Source organism: Chelon labrosus (genome assembly GCF_963514085.1).
Source record: "Chelon labrosus genome assembly, chromosome: 23".
Lineage (NCBI taxonomy): Eukaryota > Metazoa > Chordata > Actinopteri > Mugiliformes > Mugilidae > Chelon > Chelon labrosus.
In genome coordinates, this window is record NC_140356.1 from 1,010,294 (window position 1) to 1,028,992 (window position 18,699).

The 18,699-nt window shown below is 41.8% G+C and overlaps 2 protein-coding genes across 2 annotated transcripts; one reads left to right on the plus strand and one right to left on the minus strand.

Annotated features, from left to right (window-relative positions):
• Window positions 1–729: 729 nt before the first annotated feature.
• Window positions 730–8,328, plus strand: ldhba (lactate dehydrogenase Ba). The gene is made up of 8 exons (XM_084573108.1): window positions 730–900; window positions 3,503–3,639; window positions 4,370–4,487; window positions 4,577–4,750; window positions 4,844–5,017; window positions 5,156–5,273; window positions 6,986–7,109; window positions 7,397–8,328. The coding sequence occupies exons 2-8, from the start codon at window positions 3,511–3,513 to the stop codon at window positions 7,562–7,564; spliced, it is 1,005 nt and encodes a 334-aa protein (XP_084429234.1). The 5' UTR covers window positions 730–900; window positions 3,503–3,510; the 3' UTR covers window positions 7,565–8,328.
• A 9,099-nt stretch (window positions 8,329–17,427) lies between these two features.
• kiss2 (kisspeptin 2) lies at window positions 17,428–18,468 on the minus strand (the record flags this gene model as incomplete). The annotated part of the gene is made up of 2 exons (XM_084573966.1): window positions 17,428–17,693; window positions 18,357–18,468. 2 exons carry the CDS (start codon window positions 18,466–18,468, stop codon window positions 17,428–17,430), a joined length of 378 nt encoding a protein of 125 aa, XP_084430092.1.
• Window positions 18,469–18,699: the final 231 nt, after the last annotated feature.

The window sequence follows — 18,699 nt, forward strand, 5'->3', positions numbered from 1 at the left end:
ATAACCGCAATACTGTTCATTGGCTGCTGTTCACACTTGTAAAGCATAACCAGTTTTGCATGTGATCACCAGTTAACCGTCGTATGGTTTGTGCAGTAATAAAAGAAGACACTTTATTACAGTGCAGTACTCTGATACAACTGCTTGTTGCTCAGAATTAGATTCGACTTTTCTGTCATTGTGCAGAGCCAATGAAAGTGCAAAGATGGGCAGTTATGTACAGAGGTGAGCTACCAGGCTTGTATGAGAAGCATGTAGAGCTGTGTACAGAATGTACACGGTTAACAGGCTGTTTAAGATAAGATAACCCTTTAATTTTTCCCACAGTGGGAAAATTTGCAGAGTTGCAGCAGCATATAGTTTCAGGAGTAGCATATTTACAGAATATGGACAGAATGTACATGACTGACAGTGGCAGTGTTGTGTAAATAAATTATATATATATATGTATATGTATATGTATATGTATATATATAAATCGTAGAATAAATGCATGAATAAGTGTCAAGAAGGACACTGTTCTAACCACACACACACACACCTATTCATACAAATCATTGTCACAAGAAGAATTAAAAAATATTTTATTCCAACTCTGTGGTCAACGCTGTATACATATACAAACATGATTACAACAGGCTAACCGACCGCTACAGTACAGCAGAGAGTTACTTCCTGATCTGTTCACTGTACATTACGTAGGAACCCTGCTGCGCCCCTCCTCACACGTGAACCCAGCGTGGTTACATCCAGCTCCTCTTGCGCCTCCTCTCCTCCTCCTCACTGCTGCTCGTCCAGCTCCGCAGTAGCCTTCTCTCCATCTCCCCGTCAGCCTTCGGACACCGCACCGTCTCCTCCACCGGGACCGGATAACTGCTGTCAGCGTTTTTCTCTAAACCTGTGAGTGTTCCGTTTATTTGGGCTGCGTTCGTTTGGCGGGCTCGTGGCCTCTCCGCACGGCGATGCGTGCCGAGCGCGTGAGCAGCAATGGATGCTCTGAGCTGAGGGAAACCATTTTCGCAGCACGCGAAGTTAAAGTCAATGTCACGTTTGAGGCATCACGTAAAAGGGAGCTTTCAAGAGGGTTTTTCGCCAGTTTTGAGAGTTCAGACGCGTTCGGTTATATTTATGAAATATATTTTTTTAAAATGATTTATGAAATATGGATAGTAACAGCACAGCGTGCTGCAGCTATTGTAGTTGATGGTGCTGGGTCAGTGAAGTAAAACAAACAGCTATTGTTGGGACTCTCACTTTACCTTCTCCCACCTTAATCTCATAGTCTCTGTGTTTACATTATATTTTGACTCTATTTCCCGCTGCGCCGTGTCTTTGTAGATGATTTACTTCATCTTTCGCCAATTTCCGTGATATGGCGCAGACAGGAAACGCCGTCTGAATGAGCTCACCTTGAACTTGAACTTGAACGTGTACTGAACTTGAACTAGCTGCGCTGTGTATTTATTTCAAATATTGACCTTTAGTGTCTTTAAATGCGGGCGCACAGTCTCTCCTCTGTCAGCATCACCAAAATGAAAGGCCCCAGCTCAGTCCCCGGCTGTTACATAACTCCACCAAAAGCACTGTGAAAGACAGGAGCAAAAGCAGCTACCAGGAAACGAACCTTACTTAAATGACAACTCTTATCAAGTGTTGATTGCGCATATGAAGTTAGTCCTGCAAGCAGCAAAAATAAAGGTTGTATTGTGTAGTGAGCTGTTATGTAGCAGAGTATAATGGCCCATTGTGTCGTCCAGCAGCACATTTGTCCTTTGAATAAGAAGCTGCTCTGTAGTTTTCAAAGCAGGTGTCCCTTCATAGAAACAGACTACCCCCCCCGCTGCCTGCCTGTTTCCAGTGTTCCTTTGACCTTGATATGACTGACAGGCCGATGGCAACTTGTTGGCAGCTTGTACTGGCAGGCTAAATATACAGGACAACATGAGCTTGCAGGGTTTTGTTCTTTATGCATGGTGACAATTAAGGTCACCAGTTTCCAAACTCTGGCCCTGGATCAACAGGGTTTTTTTGGGGGATTCTTCATCAAGGGGTTTTATTTCATTGTCTCTCATATAGGCTAATTCAGGACCACTGTGTACATCTGCTGTTAGTTATATAACATTTTGCATCAAGTACCTCTAAAGACACTTTTTAATAAATAGGACTTTGTGGTTTTTGATATAGGCTAAAAACATTTTGTGCCCTGGTTTCAGTTGTTCTTTTTTGCCCTTGTGTTACTTTGACCTTATTACGAAATCTGCCTGTTATAGCCTAAAAGCAGACTTACAGCTGCACACTAGCTACTAGCTATAGAGAAGTGGCGTTTGGATAACAATCCTTTTATACAGAATACAGTCAACAGAGACAACAGAAGGACTAATCTCGATTTATCGATTTAGGCAGTTATTCAGATTATTCAGTTGAACTTCAGAGATTTATGCTGATTAGAATTAGAAGTACACTTACTTTATCAGAGGGTACCATTCACACTCATATGCACACATAAGGTCAATTAAGAATCACCAATTAACATGCATGTTTTTGCTAAGTAAGCAAAAACCCATCTGCAAAAGTATAGTCTCACAATACCTGGGGCTGGATGTAATCATTGCAACTTGTTCTATGTAAATTGACGTATTTACATTGTCAACGTCATTAAGTATACACAATCAGGCCTTACAGCTGGGTTCAGAGCAAATATGATGGAGGCTTGCCTCAGTCTGGATGAAGGACTAAGCTTGCAACTTTTGTAATGAAATGGACTTGATCGTGTATGCAAATGTACTTTCATTTAGTTTAAACAGTGCCTCTTGAAGTAAAAGATACTTGACGATATTGATATAAACCTTCAGGGTCATACACACAGTACAAACACTGCTACAGGATTGGAAATGAGCCATGATAACCTACACATACACATTGTGCACCTTCACATTAACCACTTGTTAATGCTGCTACAAGTTTACTATTTAAAATGGACACTGGCTGTCGTGAATACTCACTTGTTAATTTCTGGGCTTGGTTCCTGAACTGTCACTGCCACGATGTCTCACTTTTTTGGTGCCCACCCACTCATCCTTCTGGAAGTGTCTGTACATGCGTCTTATGCACTTAGTTAGCAGTGTGCAAACCAGGACTGGTTGGTTTTATTATTACTATTTTTATGTTTCTTTGGAGCAACTGGCGTTATAAAATTCCAGGTTAAGCAATTTATTACTTTACAAAGGAGTTTGCTTTCTTGATCTTCTACAATTATACTAACTACCTCATTACCTTATGATACTCTGTAGCGTTTACTACGTCACTGAAGTTGCATTATCATGTCCAGTCAGTTTTTTAATTAGTATCAGACAAAGGTTATCAGCTGTTTCAGCAAAACCAGCTGTACAGGAACCTAGACTGCTTCAGCTATTTATAACAAATACTTTTGAAATAAAATAATTTGAGATAGGTAATTTAATGGGAGTCATGTGGCTTATCTTATCTCTGTGTCTCCATGCAGCCGCAATCATGTCTTCAGTGCTCCAGAAACTGATCACCCCTCAGGCAAGCAGCCCTGCCGAGCCTCCCAGGAACAAGGTAACTGTGGTCGGAGTGGGCCAGGTGGGCATGGCCTGCGCCGTCAGCATCCTGCTGCGGGTAAGAAACACTTCAACATCTGCACCTCTACAACATCTTTATTTTCAGTATGAGGGAAAAGCTGACAAACAAATAGCAAAAAGTGTTTCCATTTGATTAGATTAAAGCATAAATTAATAACATCAAAATAAGTTTAATATATATTGGTGAATTGGTGTAGTGTAGGTAGTCTGAAAGACTCACTGAACAGCCCATAATTCTAATCTCTGTAGAAGACTGTTACCCTCCATTCAGATTCCTAATTTCAAGGAAAAACATTGTCTTATGTAATATTATTTTGAGTATTGCATTATTCAGGTTTCTCACTGAGTTGCTGTGTGACGAGTGCTAACCTGTCAAGAAGGTTCTCTGCTTGAACTTGTCAGCTGGCTGGGGGTTTGGGTTTAGAGTTTGCAGGTTCTTCCTGTGCCTGCGTACATTTTCTTAGGAGGTCCAAAGACGTGAATGCTAAATTAATTGTTTGTCTCTACGCGTTAGCTCTTTGATGGACTTGTGACCTGCCCAGGATGTAGCTTTCCTTTCACTAAAAAGCAAATGGGACAGGCTTGAGACCCTAGCTGTCCTCTCTTTTTCTGTCTACCCAGCCAGCCTTAAGGAAATGGGTCCCTTCATAGGAACTGGGTTCAGCTCAAAGTTTCTTCCTGTTAAAAGACAGGCTAATGACAGACAGACATTTTTATAAACACACAGACATATTTTGCACTCAGTGACTGCCTCCTCGTTTGCTCAGGACCTGTGTGATGAGCTGGCTCTGGTGGATGTGATGGAGGATCGTCTCAAAGGGGAGATGATGGACCTGCAGCACGGCAGCCTCTTCCTCAAGACTTCCAAGATCGTAGCTGACAAAGGTCAGGATTCGCAGCATCGTACCTGTACCCCTCAGGGCGTGTCCAGATATTTCGCAAAAGATCTCATTTCACTTTCTTTCCTCCTTCAGACTATGCAGTTACAGCCAACTCTCGCCTGGTCGTGGTGACAGCAGGTGTGCGCCAGCAGGAGGGCGAGAGCCGTCTTAACCTGGTGCAGAGGAATGTCAATGTGTTCAAGTCTATCATCCCTCAGATCATCAAGTACAGCCCCAACTGCACAATGATTGTGGTCTCCAACCCTGGTGAGTATTAACATCAAGAGTGTCAAACATATACATGTCTTCATTGTTCCACAGATAACAAATAATAGTTTTGTTTTCCGCATTTTAATATAGTTGACGTGCTGACCTATGTGACCTGGAAGCTGAGTGGTCTGCCAAAGCACCGCGTCATTGGCAGCGGCACCAACCTGGACTCAGCCCGCTTCCGTTACATGATGGCAGAGCGCCTTGGCATCCATGCCAGCTCCTTCAACGGCTGGGTGCTGGGTGAACACGGAGACACCAGTGGTGAGTACACACGGGGAAGAGGAACTTATAACTGCAATAATGTTTGTCCGATTTTTTGTTAGAATTTCCCTCGAAAAGTTGATGTCTAAAAATCAGATATGGTCCATTTGTAACTGTGGCTTTGTGTTCTTATTCCAGTGCCTGTGTGGAGCGGTGCAAATGTAGCCGGAGTTAACCTGCAGAAGCTAAATCCTGACATTGGCACTGATGCTGACAAGGAGCAATGGAAGGCCACACACAAGGCTGTGGTGGACAGGTAAGATGTCTGTGTGAGAATATGAAGAAAAGTCCTTTAGTCTTTTACATACTCTAGCTCGGACATCTGCACATAGACTGTATATAAATATGGACAATGTGTCCTCATTGCCAAGCTGACGCTAGTTTCCCGGGGGTATGGGTGGCGCCATCTTGCGAGTTTGGAGTCTGCACAATACGCTCTGAGAGTGGAGCCACGCAAGCAGCGTTATCAATGACCCGTCCACACTTGCGTTTTGATTAATGTTGCGCTCTGTTCTAATAGTTACAAAGAAATGTTGGAATACACGCTTATTTATTATTTACTTATTCCTACGACCCCACGGGACTGCTTTAGGGAGCAGTTGGCATGGCAACTGGTAGTCATCAGGACATCACATCCTGTTTCTATAGCTCAAATCAAAATGATAGAAAAATGGAGCTTATGACCTGTACTGCAGCCAGCCACCAGGGGGAGCTCTACTTGCTTTGGCTTCACTTTTGATGAGCTGTCCGCCATCAATCTTTATTTACAGTCTATGGTTACGCATGGTCAAAGTTCTGAAATAAAGCTCCCTGCAAGGCAGTTTGCAGTGCTTCCTTTTCCCCATCCAACTGACATCAGATCAATTAAATATTCACAGCAGTTCATTCTGCATTTATTGCTAAGAAGGGTTAGTAGTGTTTAGGAGGGTTTTTATGTGTTGTCAACCATATTTTGCATAAATTCTGGGTTCAGAAATGAGCTAATGTATGTGAGAAGCTGACATTTTTAGTAAAAACCAAGAAAAGTAGTGAACTCTGACTAGTGTTGTTTGTTGAGCTTAACCAAGGTGCAGCCTTTGGAAGGGAGACAGTCACCACACTGGGCTCCTAGGGGGAACAATGACTGGAATGTGGCGCTGCATAATATATAATCATATGACATTTGATACTGGAACTGGAAAGTTCCAAATACACAGGCGCAGATCTGTAAGGACAGAGTAGGATTTGAGCACGAGGGACAAAAGAATATTTCCCTCCTACTTCCAAAGTAAAAGCTGAGCTTAGTAAGTTTTTTGTTATACATTATAGTGGTATGGAGCAGTTTTACGGTGATCTCCTCCAACTCCATGTGATATGAATATATTTTTTGCTGTATTTTTCAGATTAGACATGATATAAATCCAACATTCTGGTGGAAATAAACTAGGTAACAGTGAGAAGATCATCCTTGTGTTAGCCTAAAGACACAAAATTGCAAACTGAGTGATTCGACTCAGAAACCAGAGCCTGTATAGTTGAAATTTCTGCCCAAAACTACTCCATGTTGACATGTAGAAACAGTAGCAGTAGAATAATCCTTAATTAAGTATATGAAGGTTGAACGTTCATTATGGGAGTGTTTCTCAGTGCTCCTTTATGTGAGGCCATGAGTGATTACAGTTACACAGAGGCCCCAGTGGGAATGTGGCCTCTGACTGCAACAGTATAAATCTAAGCTTCACTTTCTAACTAGCTGATAGAGCGCAGGCCAATGTGCTTTAAAGGCAGTCAGCATTGGTGGAAACTGGAAAGCATTACAACTAAATCCCTAACCGTAACCCTTACCCTGTCAACAACTAACCTAATTTCACCTTTGACCTGAAAACCAAGTATTACCAGGTTTTAACCCACAAACTGATGTGGGGCCTCAGAACACACACACATACACTGTGTGCACAGCTGTTAACAGAGCACCGCTTTGTGTTTCAGTGCCTACGAGGTGATCAAGCTGAAGGGTTACACCAACTGGGCCATCGGCCTGAGCGTGGCTGACCTGACTGAGAGCATCATCAAGAACATGAGCCGTGTCCACCCTGTCTCCACCATGGTCAAGGTCCGCCACACACGGGAGAAGCACATACACACTGACAGACTAGTGCAAAGAAAAGACAAATGCAGAACAAAACATAGCAGCACTTCCGGTTCTTAGTAAACCAGGAACCAACACACTGTGCACATTCACAGTCTTAGTAAACTAGTCAGGTTTGTTTCATCAGAAAAAGCTTCACCATCTCCCTATCCAGCATCTGGATACTGGACTGATCAAATCAAATCTCTTCCTTTGTCTTTGTCGCTGGCATGAAGGACCTAAGGTACTAAAGCACTGTGTTTATTTTCCAGGACATGTATGGTATCGGTGAAGAGGTCTTCCTGTCCCTGCCCTGCATTCTGAACAGCAGTGGCGTGAGCAGTGTGGTCAACATGACCCTGACTGACAGCGAGGTGGGCCAGCTGAAGAAGAGTGCAGACACGCTGTGGGGCATCCAGAAGGACCTCAAGGACATCTGAACTCAGCTGCGCACATAACACACACCTACTGTATGTTGCAGAACGGCCGGTCGATATGTACACACACTCCTTTTATAATGTCCCGCTCTTTTAGACTGTGTCGCTCTGATTTTAAAGGACTATACCAGTGTTTTAGAAATTGTGGCAGCAACGGTTTCAGTTTTAAATGTACTGTATGTCACCGGGCCTGATTTCACTTTTTCATTTATCCGTGCAACACAGTTTTGATGCCTACTTCCTGTCAATCACCTGGCACATCTAAACACACTGGTATGTTCCTTTAAAAAGGGCACATTTGCTCCTCACAGCTGGTAGGCTGAAGTTGCTATGTTACGTGTTCGTGTTAGCAAATGTGTACTCTGTATGGATTCTTGTGTTGCAGTTGTCTGGACCTGAATCTAACACAACCCAAAAGTGTCACTGCCTTCCTGTCGCACCTTCTGTACTTAATCGGTTCCTGAAGGGAATCACTGAGAGAAAGACCATGAACAATGAAAAGTACTCGTTTTCTTCCAGCCTTTATCTAAAACAGTTACTCTACACAACAGACACTGCACACTCTGGTCTACACATAATAATGAGCCATGGCATTGGAATTTTAAGGGTTGTCTTCCTCTGTATCGTGACAGGGAGATGGAGTAGATTTTTGAACATCCTCTGTGATTGTCTGACCTTGTGTTGTGAACGGTGTTGGAAACAGCAACATGTAACTTAATAAATTTAAACCTGGCGCTGTGTGCACTTGAGTGTTTGTTTTTTTTGTTTTTTTTAATTTTGCAAAAAAATGATTTTTTTTTCATGAATCATCTGGTAGAAAATAGAACATATCAGAATACTGTAACCATAAACCGTGCTGTCAGTTGTAAAGCTTCCAAAGTACAGTTGGCAGGATTTACTGTGTTGGAAGTCATGTAAGAACGTCATTAAGAACAAATGTAATATTACTATAAGCAACATATTTTAACTTAGACAGGAATTTCTTTAAACAGTTTTAGAAATGCATGAAGCTGCTCAGTTTTCACATGCTATTATTAGCTAGGAAGTACTGGTGTGGCAGTTAATTTATAATCCATTAATAGTGGGGTTTATTGCCTCTGCTGGTTTCACTGCTGGAATGGATATCAAGTTGCTTTCAAGCTAGTTCAAGGTGATCGGTAAACTGAAGTGTTACACCAACTTAGCCATCGGCCTGAGGGTGGCTGGCCTAAGAGCATCGTCATTAGCATGGGCCGTGTCCACCCTGTCTCCACCACAGTCAAGGTCAGCCACACACAGGAGACGCACATATATATTGACAGATAAGTGCAGAAAATGACTAGTGAACCACCACCACCACCACTTCTAGGGCAAGCATTTGTTGCCGGGCCTCTGCCAAGTCTCTATATGTCACTTTTATTATTTTCCCAGGTCTCTAGAAACCAACCAGAACTGTAGTCCTGAGATGATGATCAGCAGGTATGATGATCATGATCACTGATCTGCAAAATGACTGACAACAACTGATGAATGGTTTAATGTATGTTTCAAGCAAGATCTGAGAACAGCTTGACAGGTGATTAGAATTTCCCGGTCTTCTGTGATCATAAACCAAATATTAGAAGACACGCACCGTGAAGCAGTCCCAGTTTAAAGGCAGTTTTAAAGGCAGCTCACTTTTTCACCTTGTGGCCTTTTTGCACTATTTACTTTCAAAGAAGCTTTTGTTTGTTGGGCTGCGCTAACAATCACAAGTAAAAGAACAGTGATACACGCAGTACAAACATATGCTAAGAAAACCCCTCATTCTGTGTTACTAGCCAAAAATAAAGTGATTATTTTCAATAATTAATTCATCACAGAACCAACTTGTTCACACCACTTTCTCTCTCACCAACATTGTCTGTTTTTAGTACTAATTAGTACTAATGTCACATTAAAGCTAACTGCTGAACCAGTCACATTTATAATTTGGTATATTAAGACACGCGCTTTGAATTTGGTTGTGGAGGATCAATAATGTTCATCTTATCTTTTCTTGAGTTGAATTCCTTTGTTGTCATTGTATAAAGACAGTGCAGCAACATTTCACTCTGCAACTATCAACACATAATGTACAGTAAAAAATAATTATAAGAATTTAAGAACGCAAATAAATATTAAAGAAGAGTGAATTAACGTGGATCTTTGATCAGATCATCATTAAAAAGAATAATTAAGTATAATTAAGTTATTTAGTATAGAATATGTCCAGCTGGAAGCACGACGACCAGGAGGGGGCGACATTACTTACAGCAATTTTCCTAAACATGTTGAATGTGGGAGGAAGCCTGAAACGCTTTTATTAATTAATTAAAAACTTAGTAATAAACTAATAGGGAGGAAAAGTATCCGGAAATATCGCGAGAAGAGAAGAAAACTAGAACGATGCCACACAAGCCGGAAGGGAAGGGGAAAAGGGGGCGTGGCTTCTACGACGTTCGAAGATATGATGACGTATTGGACGTCTAGAACGTCAGCTGCAGATCAAAGGCAGACACGGTGTGGCTTTGATGATTTGATGTGAAGCCGAGTCTTTAAATAGGACTCAGCCTCTTCAGTCCACACAGTTACGTTTCGTTACACTGATGCACCAGTTCGTGAATAGTAGTTTCTCAACACATTACAGAAGTTCTCAAAACTCAATGCGAGTTTCTCAACAAACCATTTGTCCAAGTTTCTGTATCTATAATACAATGCAGACAACGCAGACAACCAGCGCCATGGACGGAAGAACCCTTTCCCAGGAAGAGGAGGTCCCTGGAATTACAGTGGACACAGTTCTCCCTCTGGTCGAAACCTTTTTCAAAAGGATCGACAACAAGCAGTGGCTGTTTCAGATAGCAGCGAACCCTGACGATGAAACCAAGTATTTGTTGGGAGAGCTGCTATCGGAGGTGGTAACACTCATTTCAAAACACTTCCTGGAGAAAGACAAAGCCGCCGTCTCTCAGAAGCGTGTTTTGTCCACGGTGGGCGACACGCTTCCTCAGACTTTCGCTCGAGTCCTGGACGTTCCAGAGGAGGTCAACTGCGAGAGCTTGGATATATTGAAGGCCTTGATCGCCATCGACGTGACAGTGTGTGTCAACTCTGTCCTCTTCACTCACAAGTTCAACACGAAGTCAGTTGAACATGTCACTCCCATGGAAAGACTCGACGTTATGGTCCATCACACCATTAAAATACTGAAGGAGTTAACCGAGAAGAAGAAAGTGATGTCCAGAATTGACTCCTGCATTCTGACTGTGGACACCCAAGACACAGCCTCCGGAGGAGCACCAGAGAGACATTTTGAAAATGACCTGGACATGAAAATCCTAACCCTGAAGGACTACAAGGCCCCAGACACTGAGGAGCTGGAGAGACCAGCTTCAGTCACTAAAAACCCAAAGTCCAACAGCAGACGAAGTATAGGGAGCAGGATTAAGAAATTCTTCATAAGACAATTTTCCAAAGTGTCACATTCTGCCAAGAGAGTGGCACCAATGGAGACACCAAATGATAAAGACGGCACTCTTAAGGAGGCCTTTGTGTCCAAGGAAGAGTGCTCAGAGATTACTCCTGTGGAGGCCTTTGTGCCTGAGGAGGAGTGCTCAGAGATTACTCTTGTGGAGGCCTTTGTGCCTGAGGAGGAGTGCTCAGAGATTACTCCTGTGGAGGCCTTTGTGCCTGAGGAGGAGTGCTCAGAGATTACTCTTGTGGAGGCCTTTGTGCCTGAGGAGGAGTCTCCAGAAGGCAGCACTCCAGAGGTCATTGAACCGCTGGCAGCATATCCATCACCTACCCTTGGATCTGTGGAAATACATGAAAAGGATCTACAAACAAAACAAGAAAGATGCAGAATGTCTGTGAGCCTCTTCGTTGAGGCCCTGCTTTTGAAGGCCACAAAGAAATCACGGGCGACCTGGCCTCCAGAAGTGATACATGACATCCACCTGCGTCTCGTGGATAAAATCATGGCTGAAGTCGACTGTCTCAACATTGCCCCAGAAAAGTTTAACAACCTTCACAAGACAGTTTTCAAAGACCTCAGCAACAACTGGAAGTCTAAAATCCCTGTGATGGTTCTCCTGGATTTAGAGAGTCCAATGGCTGACGATATGATCGTCTCCTTGTTCAAGAAACGTGTGACACAACCTGGAAACATCAGAAGGTTCCTGTCGTATGCACGAAAGACCGCCCACAACATAATCTTCAGACCCCGTGCTGAGGATATGTGATTTGGGTTAATTCATCGAGAAAGAAAAACAAGTGGGGGGGGGACCTACTCCACTGGTTTCTGCTGGACAGAAATCATTGGGGGAGGGGTTACCTACTTTGGGGGGAGGGGGGTTATTTAAAAGGGGAGATACCTTCTCTTCTTCTGGTTTCTGCTGGACAGAGATCAGTTGAGGAGGGGGTTACCCACTTTTAGGAATACCTCCTCTTTCACATGTTACTGCAATGCAGAGAGCAGTGGAAGAGGGGTTGGCGGGGTTGTGGTGGGTTGGTGGGTTTGGTTGGTGGAGGTTATTTAAAAGGCGGGGTACCTCCTCTTCTTCTGGTTTCTGCTGGACAGAGATCAGTTGAGGAGGGGGTTACCCACTTTTGAAGATACTTTCTCTTCTTCTGGTTTCTGCTGGACAGAGATCAGATGAGGAGGGGGTTACCCACTTTTATGAATACCCCTCTTTCACATGTTACTGCAATGCAGAGAGCAGTGGAAGAGAGGGGTTGGTGGGGTGGAAGAGGGGTTGGTGGGGTGGGTTGGTGGGGATTACCTAAAAGTGGAGATACCTTCTCTTCTTCTGGTTTCTGCTGGACAGAGATCAGTTGAGGAGGGGGTTACCTACTGTTAGGAATACCTCCTCTTTCACATGTTGCTGCAATGCAGAGAGCAGTGGAAGAGGGGTTGGTGGGGTGGGTTGGAGGGGGGGGGGAGAGGGGTATGGATACCTTCTATTCCTGATTGCCTGTTTTGGGGTTTACCTTCTCCTCTGCTGGATACTCAGATACCAGTGGAGCAGGAGGATACCTGAATACAGGTCAGGACTTACTGTCATCTCAGTGGACAGCAGTACAAGCTGACAGCTAGAAGAGAAGGGATTGATTTCCCTTTCATCAACTTCTGTCAACGTGTGCTGATGCCCACTTTAGTGGTGTGAGTTTTCACATCGTTCAAACGCATTCAAAAAAAAAAATAAAAAACACAATACAGAAAAAAAAAATCAAAATATACATCTCCACTTCTTCCTATTTCATTTGACATGTTGAAATGTAATATTATGTTTTCAATAAACTGAAATATACAGTCAAGGATTTCTCAGTTTTGGTGTGAATCATTATATATATAGTAAATGAACTTCATCTATTGTTGTAATATCACAGCTGTCACATTAGTGTGTATTGTTCAACAGATATTCAGTGTTTATCCTTCACAGAAAAATAAACACAAAACAAAAGTGTGTATTTTCAACTCTTGTGTGCAGAGCATTCATTTAACATTAACATTATACATCTAAGTGATTATCAACACTTTTTAAATTCAGTTTCATTTATGTTGCATCAATAACAATCAAGACGTTTTAAAGAACCAGAGAGTCTGAGTCCCCCAGCAGCCTGGGCCTATAGCAGCCTAACTAACTTCTAGGTTACCCTTTAAGCCTTTTTGGAGTCACATAATGGACAGTTTTGAACTATGAAGCAACTTTTTACAAATAAAAGTGTTTATTGGGAATCACTAAAGTGTATTTAAGACCTTTTACTGACATTTCTACCATTTATTAGTTATTTTGAGAAGCTCTCAGAGATAATCCAGTGTCATATTTATGTATTTATTTAGTTGTCCTCATTGATTCTGAGCTGTGTTTTAGTGTTAATGCATTTTCACTGGACCAAACTATCATGGTGAACAACACTGTTGACATAAACAGTTTGAGTAGAACCACATTGCATGGTAGCAGTTTTACAGCTGAGTGATGGAGGTCCTGCTGATATGTTTCGTCTATACAAGTCACTGAGTCGAGTACGTATTGTCACACAAACAACATAGCTGCCAGCAATGCATGGGTTGCCAGACAAATTTGACCACCACGCTCAACAGCACGAAGGCACAACAGGTTTTTGTCCGGTTTCAAGAAAGGAGAGCTGTGTCTTTTCATGTTCTCACAACAAATCTTCAGTGATTTGAGGAACCAAAGAAGAAGTTCTACCACTGAACAATCAATGCAGTGTTTGAGGGCAAAAATGGAGCAATCTGCTTGACAGAATCAAAGGCAGCAAAGGTGTACAGCTGGAACAAATGCCTTCAGTTATAGCTATGAAACAGTAAAAGATGTGTATGCATTGGCCGGGAACCGAACCCGCGCGGCAGGCGGGAATTCTTTAGCTAAACGCCCCTTAACGGATTCCCATTCATTCTCTATGGTAGTGCTAAACCACTACGGATGTAATATACTTTTTGACCACTACGACTTTGTGGCGCTGTTCTGCCGTTTTTTGAGAGAGGGGCCCATAAACACACAGCGTACACTTACAGTTGTACAGTTACATTCCGTGCTGTTTCACGTTTGCTAGTATTGAGACATGTAAAAAATGTCTTTCAGGCAGAAGGTAAAATTTAATATTTGGCATATTTGAGGGGGCAGTCAGAAATGTGAAGGGGGCATCATGTGTACACATCACGCACCAGCACTTTTTTTCCCTGTGCTTATAGTAACAGTGTTTTCTTTATTGAATTGGGTTTTTAGCTATGTGTCCAACCATAACCTGGAGAAGTGGATTGCACTTTGTCAGGCCTCTACCTTCAGACCTGTCCAACTTGGGTGTCCCACCTGAAGACTAAGCTCCTGTTGGTATAGCTCTTAGGGTCACTGAGGCACGCAAACCCCCTGACCACAATAAGGTGGCAATCCCTCAGGGGGGAACTGAAAAATAAAAATAAAATAAACAAAATAAAATAAATAAATAAAATATCCTTCATCCAGATTTTATCAACCAACAACATAATATTTAGCTTAACTGGATGGCCTAATTCTCAAATAAATTTAACCTAAAGTAGGACTTCACACATTATTGTCAATATTTACAAAACTGAAAGGCAGTCTTATGAATAATAATAAAAAAAATCTTCTCAAACTAATTTATAAAACACAACAGATATAGAACAGAACATTTTATGTTTTTTTTCTTCTTTTTTTTTTTGGCTTTTTTCTTTTTTTTTTTTGTTGGCAACTTAACAGCTCAAAAAAATGGTTCGAACACGTGACAATGTGGAGAAGGAACTCTCACATGCTGCTGAAGACACACCAATTACCAGGGCCAACTGCAGCATCATCATCCTCTGTCATTTCAGATAATATACTGAGAATATGGTCTTGATTTTCAACAATGCACCTTGTCACCTCATAGTGGCTTGTCCATCGGATTTCAAGCAGCCTTTTAAGATTAGGTGCATCATATTTCTCGGACACATGGTGGTGCTGAAAAAACTTGTGGAGTGAACTAGAGAGGTCAAAAAATCTTTTTGCTCATGGTTCACTCTGCATGGCATGCACAACTACTAGGGGCAATTGGTGGTTGTAGCAGTGGATATATGGGACATATCTAGCAAGCTTCTTTTGGAGCAGAGCTTGTACACCACCTCTTACCCCACTCATCACAGAAGCCCCATCATAACACTGGCTCAGTATGTTGTCAGCACTGTAGCCAGCATCAGAGAGGTGTGTCAATATTTCAGAGGTGATGTACTCTGCATCAAGTTGATGCAAGTCAAGCAACCCAATAAGATGCTCCTCTGGCATGGAATTGCTGACGAAGCGAATCATCACAGACAAATTTTCCACATTGCACCTGTCTCTGGTCCCATCACTCTTGAGGCAGAACCCTGCAGAATCTGCATTTTCATACTTTTTCCTGATCTCTCCAAGCACCATGTCTGCCAGTGTTTCAATAATTTCATTTTGGATATCCTTAGATGTGTATTTTGCATTCTTCGGGATACCCTTAGCAATGCTTGCTAGCTTCTCATCCTTCTCTAAGGTATACTCCATCAGTTTTAGAAAGAGACCTGAAGAAATGTCGTTGTCAGCTGCATCATGCCTCAAAGTTTCTGCAGTCCCACGGAGCCCCAACTCATTTACACAGAGAAACTTAACAGCACTGCCCACACTCTTGACATAGTAATGGTTTTTTTCAAGTTGTGTTTTACCAACTAACAGGGAGTCAACAGTTCCCCCTGTGTGCTGAGTCCACACAGTTGAAGCATGCACATGGTTATGGCTGGACACATGTCTCTGTAGCCCCTTGTCTCGATCAAGTGCTGCTTTCCAATTGTTAAAACCAGTTAAGGTAAAAACAACATCCCTCTCATTAACAGTGCTGCCATATTTCCGACAGGGGAAACAGAAGCAGGCGTCTCGCACCACAGAATACTCTAGCCATGGTCGTGTGCGGTACCAGGCAGGATTGAATGATCTCAGTGTTGTACCAAATGCACGCTTTGGGTAGCTACCCAGTATTGGCTGAGTTGGTGCATTGCCATTTAAGTCAATGGGTAGCTGAGCAGGCTGCTTTGGGGCAGCACTTGTTGGGGGGATGGAGGGAGGTGCAGGAGAAGCAGTGCTTGCTGATGCTAAAGGTGCAGTTATGCTAGCTGCTGTCTCTTATGTACTAGCAGCAGCATCATTGCTACTACTATCAGTACATGCAGAAGCAGTACTGCACTTATTAAAAGCTCTGAAAAATGGATGCATTACACAGCATAAACTTTCCCTTTGTGAGCTGCTGGAAGCTGGAGCTGAAAATAAGTAAGCTGGCTTTTTTAAAAAAAGAAAACTCTGATTATTTGAAACAAAAAATAATGCAGAACTACAGCCTGGGGCGGGGCTTTACGTAATTTTGTCAACTTGTTATATATTAATTTTGTGAGTATATTAAAATGTGCTTTCTCAACTTCTAAAATTTTGATTTGAGGGGGCAAGACATTCATTTGAGGGGGCACTGCCCCCTCTTCCCCCTGCGTAGAGCCGGCGCTGCATCTAAATATATTAATTTAGACTTCAGGGAATTTCCATATTTGGTAAAATGTATTGAAGAAAATAATGTCCAGATCATGAATGATCAGAACTGATGGTTGCAGCATTACTCTACTGCTAAAACGGATTATTACAACCTTACCTGAAGTTTTCTGTGCACTAATTATCTAAAAGACAGTGAAACAAATCCATTGCAATTTGGTAACAAACGTTAGAACAAATGAGCTCAAGACAAACTAAAATACAGGATTAATTCTCTTATTTGAGTCGCGCCTGTTCTCCATTGATCGCATAAATAGGCACAACATCGCCATCTCGTGGTGACATGAAGCTCCTGCATAAGATCACAGTTTAGCTTAATTTCTGGTAAACGTTTTTAAAACGTGGAAATTGGTCGGTGTTTTTATTGTCTGTTTAGATTCATTGCTATCAATACTTGTATGAAAGCAATCACGACATAAAGTGATTTTGTCTGAGCTAAGGCACGTTTCCTTTTCTAACTGTATTTCACACGAGACAGATAAGCTTTTGTTGTCATTGTACGATAACGGTGCTACGTCTGGAACATGTAAAACTAAATATTGATTAAAAAAAGAACGAAAGACAGACTACATACGAACAAAAAATACATAAATGATGTAGACAGATAAAATAAAATGTGAATAAAAGAATGTGAGAAAATAACAACTACATAAAATACTGCAAATGGAAAGAATTTCACATAAAGGCAAGGTACAAAAGTTTTATTCTGAAGTCAAGACCTTTTTTAACACACATAGAAAGACTTTTGTCACACAATTTACACCATTCTTCAGAAGACACGCATCAGTTTCAGGTGGGAACCTCCAGTTCTCGCGAGAAGAGAGAAAGTGGCGAAAACTTATTGGTCCTGGCGCTTTTAACGGCTCTTCTGTAAATGTAGCCGTTGTAGCGTTTCCCGAAGCGGAGGCCGAACGGGTTGAAGTTGAACTTACTCCTGCGGTCATTGCACAGGAGCTGCCGCTGGTCATCGTTTTCTCTCAGGGAGAAGCACAGGTTGGGGTCCTCTGCCAGGAACTCCCCTGCGGTTCTTCTCCTGAGCGCAGAGCGGACTGCTCCTGAGGAAGAGCAGCAGAAACATCAGTTCACGGCTAGACACCTGAACACATCTAAATATTAAAATTAAAATGAAAATTAAATAAAAAACGTATTTCCAGTATGTGTTTTCTTTATTTTAATATTGTACTAATTATATTATTATTATTATTTTAACTTTATTTCACGTATTTCAATTAAAATGTCTTAGTGTTGTAGTTTGTAATGTTTAAAGATTTAATGTGTAACTGCCACATCATCTGATATGTCTAATGTATTTTCATTGACAAGCATTTATACAAAATTAAAAAAAATATATTGGATAGATCGACTGTTCTATGTAAGTATGGAATGTATGGAAATAAAATATGAAGCATTTAAAATGAAAAATGTGAATGTAAATTGTATTTATCTGGCACTTTATAAAGACAAAAGTCACAATTTGCATTCCAAGAAAGGTTTGAAAACTTTATTCAATTTTAAAAATATTACAAATTATTATTACTGCCCATTTTTCCTCTTTGCATCTCCACTGCCTATGTTAATAAAAATGAATAGTAAATTAGAAAAAACAAATAATACTTATAAAAAAAAACTAAGTGACTATATTTGTCAAAAAAAAAGCAAAAAAAAAAAAAAAAAAAGCAGAATATTTGCATCTCATATTTCAAAATTAAAAAGCCCACCTGTTGCATATGTCCTTTGTGCGGAATCCAATCCAGGCAGAGCTGCTCCCACACTCCCTCCATCCTGACCAACAATCAGCGCATACACCACAACCAGAGCCACGAGTCTCATCTTTCTGTGCAAGTCCAGCCAGAGGAGATTAAACCGTTAATGTTCACCAACTCAGCAGGTGCTAACGCTTTCCCTCCATTCCAACCTGTTTTATGTCTCCACCAGGTGACCTTGTGCTCCTCCGGCTCACAGCCAATCACAGCAGCCTGCATCTCCCTGCACTGTAAATTGCGAGCTGTGTTCCGCTGGCGGCTATGAAATGCATCATTCATCAGCTCTTCTCGGAAATGT